Below are 9,267 nucleotides of genomic sequence, written 5' to 3'. Positions count from 1 at the left end.
TTCAAATGTTGAGGCAGCTCTACATTTAGATGGTGATCTTTAAGTTTCAATTAATATTTATAGTTTCTTCTTGCTGCTTCCAATATGAGTAAGAAATTATTCCTTGGTAATGTATCTGAAATTAACATTGACACTCAAATTATTCTGAAGTGGTTTAATATTCTAATTTCACTTCCCTGTGTTTCCCCATAGGCACAAGACAGGAAGCTTTTCTTTCACGTTTTCTTGCCTAATTTTAGAGAGCACAGTAGTTCCTCACTACCCTTATAAAGTACAGGAACAGTCTTTTCTATTTTACTTCTTTATCCATGACTTTAGCAGCCTCCTAGGGCTGAAAATATATATCCAAGTTAGATCTATCTCAGAAGGCTACTGAATATTTATCCACGGTTATGATGGGCAACTTGCATTTTCTATTGTTTTGGGATAAAAATGAGATATATGTCACATCATGGAAATGCCTTCTAAATGTCTGGCATGTGGGGATTTATCAGGTTTTCTAAATTAAGGCCACATATAGCATAAAATATTAAACTACAGGAGACTTTGAGGACATCTTGGTTAATTTTATATCATAGACGAGGGAAGTGAGACTTAAAGAACTTCAGAGGGTTGATCCTATCTGCACAATTAGTTACTGGTAGAATTGAAATTCATTTTTGGTTTAGCAACTCTCCTCTACATCCCACTTTTCAATTTTTGAGGTCTGATTATTTCTGATTCTTGTAAACCAGAAATATCAGTGCTATCCTAAGTTATACATCCCTGTTTGATTATACCAATATATGATGTCCAAATGCTTGGTGTGCTATAGACCCACTTACAACATTTTTCTTATGGGAAATAAATAGTGGAGAATTCATCAGAGGGGCCAGAGGCAATTATTTTAGAGAGGTTCATAGATCCCCAAATGAACATGTCCATTTATCTCAGCAGGTTCATTTACCAAGTCATACCAAGTAGATGAATCCAACAAATCATTCCCAGGTGACAGAATTTGTTCTGCTGGGGCTCTCTCAGATATGGGAGCTTCGGTTCTTCTTGTTCATTGTCTTCTCTGCTGTGTATCTCATGACTGTAATTGGAAATCTCCTTATTGTTGCTGTAGTGACCTCTGACCCACACCTGCACACAACTATGTATTTCCTCTTAGGCAACCTTTCTTTCTTGGACTTTTGCTACTCTTCCATCACGGCACCTAGGATGCTGGTTGACTTGCTCTTAGGCAACCCTACCATTTCCTTTGGTGGCTGCCTGACTCAGCTCTTCTTCTTCCACTTCATTGGCGGCATCAAGATCTTCCTGCTCACTGTCATGGCATATGACCGCTATGTTGCTATTTCCCAGCCCCTGCGCTACATGCTCGTTATGAATCCAACAGTCTGTGGACTTCTCATGGCAGCCTCCTGGGTCGGGGGCTTCATCCATTCCATAGTACAGGTTGGACTGACTATCTGGCTGCCATTCTGTGGGCCTGACAAGCTGGACAACTTTTATTGCGATGTGCCTCAGCTGATCAAATTGGCCTGCACAGACACTTTTGTTTTAGAACTTCTGATGGTATCTAACAATGGCCTGGTGACCCTGATGTGTTTTCTGGTGCTGCTGGGATCCTACACAGCACTGCTAATCATGCTCCGAAGCCACTTGCAGGAAGACCGCAGCAAGGCTCTGTCCACTTGTGCCTCTCACATTGCTGTGGTGACCTTAATCTTTGTGCCTTGCATCTACATCTATGCAAGGCCTTTTCGGACATTCCCTATGGATAAGGCAGTCTCTGTGCTATACACAATGGTCACCCCCATGCTGAATCCTGCTATCTATACCCTGAGAAACAAGGAAGTGATCATGGCCATGAAGAAGCTGTGGAGGAGGCAAAAGGACCTTATTAGTCGCCTGGAACACTGACCCCTGCATTGGCAGAGGCAGGGACCGAAGAATCTGAAAGATGCTTCAGTATACCAATCTTCTTGAGAAGACCCACAAAGTAGATAAAAATTCTTGCTTATTGCTTCTCTCTTGTTCTTAACCTAACACAAATTCTGGTGATCTGAACTTTTAGCCAAGCTAGAGAGTAGGATGAGTGTCATAGAACTGCTCCCAAATGCCTCCTAGAAAAATAGTATTAAGTGTTATACAGAAGTATTGTTTGGCTCAGAGGGCGCTTTCCAAGATGTCCATGCTGAGAAAGCTGGCTGTGCTGAGAAAGTTCCAACTGCAGTAGGCATAGTGGTGGTAAATCTGGTGTCTCTTTCCAGATAACAGTTCTTGGAAATAAACCATATTAGCAGAGCTCAAAACATTTTTAAATTTCCTGGAGACAAGAGGGATCCATAAGTTAGAATAAGAGTAGGACCCTGAGTTCTGATTTTAGGAGATTGAATGTTTGTTAATGAAGAGAAAGGAAATTACCTTGGGCAAATTGTTTTCTTCTTCATAGTTTCTTAAGGCCAATTTTGTTGCCATCATTGTCATCATTGTCATCATCATGATCATATAAATAACATTTGGTAAGAACTTACTATGCCCCAGGCATTGTATCACATGATTTATATTTATTATTTATTTTAATTCTCTTAACATTCTTATTAGGTAGATATTATTTTCATTTTAAAGATCAATCAGTTACAAAAACCAAGAACTTGTTTCTGGAATCCAGCTAAGGTCTATATAACTATGGAGCCCAAGTTCTCCATGGCATTTAAAACATCTTCTCGAGTGTAAGGGTCGATATCTCTTTGTAAGCCTCTATCAGTTAGATTTGCATCATGGAGAGACTTGCTGTTTTAAAGTGGTTGAGGCCAAGTGTGGCTGGGAGAGGCAGGAAGACTGTATATTGGAATGCGGGGGGATGGAGTAGAAGATGATTCATAGAGAGCTGAACACATGAAGAATGTGGAATTGGGGGAGGTGGGTTAGAGAATCAAAGGGGAATTGGCCTGAGGGGACTGCATCCCAGAAGACTTGTGTGTGGGAATAGTTTTCTCCACACCCTTGCTTGGAAACTCAGCCTTTTAAATTCAGCTATCTTTTAGTCTGTGTAGATCCACAGTTGACTGCTCTTACCAACATTCATCCTCTAGTCCCTAAATAGAGAGTGGTATCAGGCAATACATTAAGTATCCCTAGCAGCTCTGATTCAACTTAAGACAGATGGAGAGATGGTCATGTCTCTATCTCTTTCTCTTGTTATCTCTGTATTTTTCATCAGCATCTTAATCCCTTCTTGATCCAGGTTGCTGTATCTCCTACCACCAAGTTAATCAGTCGAATCTTACCTGTATCAAATAACCTACACCTTTTCTATCCTCACCCCATACCTAAGAATCAGTTTTAAAATAAAATTAAGCAAAGTTTTGTTTATTTAACCTGTTAAACATTACTTAATCTATAATACCCTTCACGGATGTAGTATAGGAAGAGCATGACATTCAGCAAATCTATCTGCCATTTAGCATTAAGTCATTGTCCATTACTTATATTTTAGTTAATTAGTAGATGCAGAGCTGCTTCCTGCAATAGTAACCAGCTGAGAAGGAATATTTGATACAAAGGCCTAAAGCATGGGTCAGACTCCAAAGAATAAAGGCATAGGGTTAGAGAAAAGGGAGTTGTGATATTGAAAGAGAAGATATGATGGTACAGAGTAAACACTTGTACTTCAGCGGAAAGAGAATTTTGGGATCAGAATAGCCAAGTCAGAGTTCTCTCTCCAGGCAGTTGATTTAGCAGCAAGAATCTAGTTCTATTTCCACTCTACCATGAACTTATAATAGGGTCACATGTTTGCTTATATAGGGTCTTATGTGCAAATAAATGCAGCTTCTTTATTTTTTAACAAGTGATATTATTTTCCTCACAAGTGTCACCATGCTGGATAGCAGAGAAAAAATAGCTAAAATTTTGACAAAGTTAGTACACTTACTTCTATGCAAAAAAAAACAAACAAATAAATAAAAATAAAATAAATCAAGTAGTCCCTGTAAGTAAATGATCATTTTATTTTATTTAGAAAATAATTTGGTCCATTAGGATTCTAATCTCTCCCTCTTTCTAACCCTGATCTCTTTTAAAGTGGTGTCAAAATATATGGACGGGGTGTGCAGTTTACTTGACCCAGGATGGTGAAGGAACAAAGAGTTCTCATATCTGTACAGTGTCTTCTGGGTGCTTGGTGATCTCTGCTGCAGAGTGGCTGACCAGGGCTGCTTTCTGGATTGGTGACTGGATATGAAAGCAATTCTATCTCTGAACACCCTGCTGACACCTGATGCTAATGTCTGTGAATACTACAACTCAAAATTTGGTTTCCCTGTTTGGTCAGGGCTGGTGATGCTCCCATTCTAATTAATCTCACCTAAACTTTGGTGTGGATTATAAACCCCATTGATTCTCTCTTGCACTTTCTCTATTCATTCTCTGCCAAGCCCATGGGGCTCAATCTTTTCATCCCTGGCCACTGAGAACCCCATCCACTAACTCTCAGCTCAGACTTCGTCTGTGTCCTGCTTCAGGAACATATAGGATGTTGGATTCCATCCATATCACATGGAGAGTGACCCTTCCTTTGCCTCACCATCCTGCTTCTCTTCAATGACTTTAATGTCACCACATACCTCTTGTTTTGTGAGCAGCCTGTGGGGCTCTTGCCTTCAAGAGGCCTCATTGTGAAGCAGGGAGAGGCCTCCTGCCCTTGATATTCCTCTCAGTGTATTCCAGACGCAGCACAGTAAAGGACTGTCTGGACACACCTCTGATCATCTACCTACTCTGCCTCTGTATTCCTTTGTTTCCTCTTATTTCCTTCATTATCTTCCTGTCTGAGCAGGACTTTCTTTAGGTAAAACACTTATATTCTAGTAAGTTTCTTAGGCCTAGATCCTGGTGTGTTAAAGGGAGTTAAAGGGAAACAGAAAATCCTTATTTATCAGCCAAAGTCCATATTTCATGACTACTACCTTCATGAAAATGCTGCCAGACTCAAAAGTGATGGATGTCTTCTTTGTTCCTGTCCTCTCTCTCTCTCTCTTTTTCTAGCTATGAGTCTCATGGTGAAACCTTCAGAGCAGAAAGCTTACTGAATGCATGACTTAAGGAGGCAGTTTAAACACTTTGGTTTACTGTTTGCAAAATATTTTCCTGCTATACTACAAAATGGTTCCTGTGAACTATAAAATCAATGGCAGAAGTTCTGGAAAGGTACAGAGACGACTGAGGAATTAAATGACTTTTGCTTAGTGTTAGCATAGATCTGACCTAAGAGCTTAAATAGCCTTTGCTTGCAATGGGATGTAGGAAGCTGAGGAATCCAAAGAGATTCATAATCATACATAGAAAGGATTTTAAGGTTGGTTGATGGATACTAATATGTCTGAATATCCTTTCTTCTAGGAAGGGAATGTAATTTTCCAGGATGACCTGATTTAGTTCGTACAGCAAAATTGGTAGAGCAATGGCCAAAAGATTGTCACTTTCCTCTTATTGTTCTGTTGTTCCTACAAAATCATTACTTACCTTCCCAAAAAAGATCACAGGGTTCAAGTGGCCCAGTGGACACTGACAGTGGTTGAAATTTAGGACAGTGGACTGATCTGGAAACAGGCTAACTTTCCATGCTATTTAGCATATGCAACTTCAGAGCCCATTATGTCCACAGTGTTTTCTGATTCTTCAAATGGCTTGCATAAGACATAGCAAAGTTTATTAGTCTTTCTGACAGTATACAGCAGGGCCTGCCTATTATGCCTCAGCTGTACATACTTAACGTACCCAATGTCAGATACTACCTCTATCTCTCTAGCTCTCTTCCTATTTATATCTACTCTCCATATCTTTCTATCATCTATCTATCCATGTTACTACTGAAATACAATGCTAGTGATGGTACTTGGTATTGGAATGTATTAAAGTGTGTTTGAACAGACCTCAATATAATCTACAGTTATTTCAGAATCATACAGAATCATAGATTGTCAGAGCCAAAAAGAACTTCTAATTATCTAAGTTAGGGTTACAGACATGGGTTTTAGTGCTCCACAACCAACCTGAAATCATATGTTAATTTTTATGTATGTATAAATTATTTGGAGGAAAAAGGTTATAGATTTTGTGAAATTCTCAAAAGAATATATGATTCCCCAACATATTAAAAAACCCCAATTCAATCCCTTTATCTTACACACGAGGAAGCCAAGGAAAACTGAGAAAGTGATTTTCACAAGTGCGAAAGCAAGCGGGTACCGTTTTGACTAAATGGTGCTTCTTAAAATGTTCACAACAGAGCTGCGTTGACTGGCTCCTGCTTACCTTTCCATCCTCATCTCTTCCTTCTCTTTGCCTCACAGTCTGTCATAGTGGACATTTTTGAGTTCCCTGAATATGCTCATTGCCCCTCTGAGCCTTTGTGCCTGCAGCTGGTATAGACATTCACTCTCGGGTTTGTGCACAGCCTGATGCTGCACTTGCACACCCCTGAGAATGTGTGTCTCTTTAAGATATGGTCCCTGGACATATCCCCTGGCTCACCCTAGTCCCAGCCTTGCCTGACACAGTGCCTAAAACGTATTAGGTATTTAATAATATGTCTTAAATGAATGCTTGAATAATTATCCCTAAAGTTGGAATCTATTAGGTAGAATTTGACTTGGAAATTAGGCCTGTCCAAATATTTCACTGGTCTTGCATTCTTCTTTTATAAGATTCCTACAGAAGCTGCTAGTCACATTAAAAAAAAAATAACAAACGAGAATCAAAGGACCATTTATTACTGCAGCCAGAATTGGATTTCCCAATATAGAAGTTCTGGTTAATCTCGTTTGTAATAAATACCCAGTCTGGTTGGAAGGCCTCAGAGGGCCCCTTACTCCCCTCTAAGCTCTAAATCTGAATCTACATATGTTAGCATCCCTTGTTTGGCTACATGGTACAGGAGACTGACACAGTAACAGGAGTGATAGTCACACACGAGGAAGAAGAGGAGCAGCTTCCTTGCGTGGAGGCCACATGCTCATCATGTGTTCTCTCGAATCCAGAGATTCCACCTCAGAGAAAATGTGTCTTAACCTGAATCCTGAAATTTGACCAATTAGATGAACCTTCTCCATGGGATGAGGGGGCACAAGGAAGACTGTAGGGAGAAAAATGATGTCTACACTCCATATTCCATATTGTATATTCATGAAGACTGTCCTTTTGTTATATTAGCTGAGACAAGTGCAGGGTGTTGCCTGAGCCCTTTACACTTCTAACACATTTAAAAATTTTCCAATAAACATGTAATCTCTCATTTGCAAGGAACATTTCCTTTGCCTCGTGACCCTCACGGTTTCCTCACAGTAGTGTGCCTGGGCCATCTCAGGGCGTCTCTCAGCACTTGCTTCACCTTGTCATTGCGCAGAGTGAAGATGAAGGGGTTCAGGAGGGGTGTGATGATACAGCTCAGGACAGAGGCACCTTTGTTGAGTAGCATGGACTGAGCTTCTGACATGCGGATGTAGAGAAAGATGGAGCTGCCATAGACGATGAGCACCACTGTGAGATGTGAGGCACACGTGGAGAATGCTTTCCTTTGCTCGGCAGCTGTGGGGGCCCTGAGAACAGTGGCAAGAATGCAGACATAGGAAACTGAGGTCAGAGCCAGCGAGCCCAACAACACCAATGTGGAAAGCACAAAAGCCACCAGCTCCAGCAGGTGGGTGTCCCCACAGGAGAGTCTCAGCAAGGGCCAACTGTCACAAAAAAAGTGGTCAATACCATTGGGGCCACAGAAAGGCAGGCTGGCCATGAGGATAGTGGGGCAAAGGACCCAGAGGAATCCAGCTACCCAGGAGGCCAGCACCAGCTGGGAACAGACAGGACCGCTCATCAGGATCTCATAGTGGAGCGGTCGGCAGATCGCCAAGTAACGATCCAGAGCCATGACGGCTAGCAGGAAGAAGTCGGTGGTGCCTAAGAGGAAGTAGAGGTAGGACTGCATAATGCAGCTGGCAAATGAGATGGTATGATCCCCTGTGAGGAGGATGACAAGCATCTTGGGAACCACAACAGATACCAGCAACAGTTCCAGGAAGGATAGATTCCGCAGGAAGAAGTACATCTGTGTGTGCAAGCGTTGGTCCATCCAGCTGAGCACAATAATTAGCAGGTTGCCTGTGGCTGTTATAATGTAGGTCACCACTAACCCCAGGAACATCAGGAAACGCAAGATGTTGCTACTGGGGAAACCCAGAAGGACAAACTCTGTTATCTGAGTCCAGTTTTCAGGGCCCATCTCCAGTCAGCTACAGGGCAAATGAAACAGAACTTTGTAACTGGTCCATAGCTACCCATTATCATTTAATCAATCAATAAAATCGTATCAAGTATATCTAACGCTGTTCCTTACATTCTGATTATATATTGATCTATATTTATGCCTGCAAGTGATTTACAAAGAGATAAACATGATATCAAGCACTAAAGCAATAATAACATGGATGATATTGTACACAATTATGTATTAGGAAATTTATACTATATGTAGTATCTCTTTCCTGGATACACTTAAAGGTAGGTTTTACTGTTCTCATAGATAAGGAAAAGATGAATGAGGAAGGTACTGGCTCCTCTATGATCAAATAGGGAGCAGGTGGTAGAGGCAGGATTTCACAACAAGCCTCTGTGACTCCAACACACATGCTACTTCCACTGTTTTATATCCTTAGGCAGAGAACCACATGGGTACTGTGGTCTTAGAGGAATCCACAGTAGCAGAGAGATCAGAGGAGACCTTAGAGAATAAATGTATCATGAACAAAATTTTAAGGGCATTAAGAACACCTATTAATATTTTAGTATTAGTGGCCCTTAATGTGTCCTGGCTTAACATTAAATAACAGAATTAAAAAATTGAGGATTTCAGTACCTTTAGAAATTTTATTTTCATTAATCAGCCAGAAAGCTAAATAGGGTTGGACTATACAAAGCTCCAACAATGTCATAAAGTATTCCTTTTCTTCTTTTCCCCTGACCCAGACTTCTGTAGCTTACAAGAAATCCTTCTCCCTATGGAACATTTACAAGCCTTCTCTCAGCCTCATCTCTCCCAACATCCTAATGGCATACGATGGGGAGAGAGGGAGGGAATGGCATCGAAGGAGATTGAATGGATTAACTTGCCTCTTCAACTTTTGCCTGAGTTTGCAGATATGTTCATCTTGTTCTTGGAACTTTTGGCATCTTGTAAAATTCATCCATAAACTTTGAAGGATTGGGTTTCACTAGAAGTCT

General features: G+C 40.9%; 2 protein-coding genes across 2 annotated transcripts; one reads left to right on the top strand and one right to left on the bottom strand.

Moving 5' to 3' along the window:
• The first annotated feature begins 963 nt into the window (after window positions 1–963).
• On the top strand, window positions 964–1,908 carry OR4D5 (olfactory receptor family 4 subfamily D member 5). The gene has a single exon (XM_069468775.1). The coding sequence runs from the start codon at window positions 964–966 to the stop codon at window positions 1,906–1,908; it is 945 nt and encodes a 314-aa protein (XP_069324876.1).
• A 5,388-nt stretch (window positions 1,909–7,296) lies between these two features.
• Window positions 7,297–8,269, bottom strand: OR6T1 (olfactory receptor family 6 subfamily T member 1). The gene has a single exon (XM_069468774.1). It carries the CDS (start codon window positions 8,267–8,269, stop codon window positions 7,319–7,321), a length of 951 nt encoding a protein of 316 aa, XP_069324875.1. The 3' UTR covers window positions 7,297–7,318.
• Window positions 8,270–9,267: the final 998 nt, after the last annotated feature.

Source organism: Eulemur rufifrons, chromosome 6 (genome assembly GCF_041146395.1).
Source record: "Eulemur rufifrons isolate Redbay chromosome 6, OSU_ERuf_1, whole genome shotgun sequence".
Taxonomy (NCBI): domain Eukaryota; kingdom Metazoa; phylum Chordata; class Mammalia; order Primates; family Lemuridae; genus Eulemur; species Eulemur rufifrons.
Note: the sequence above shows the minus strand (reverse complement) of the source record. Positions and strands in the feature narration are given on the sequence as shown.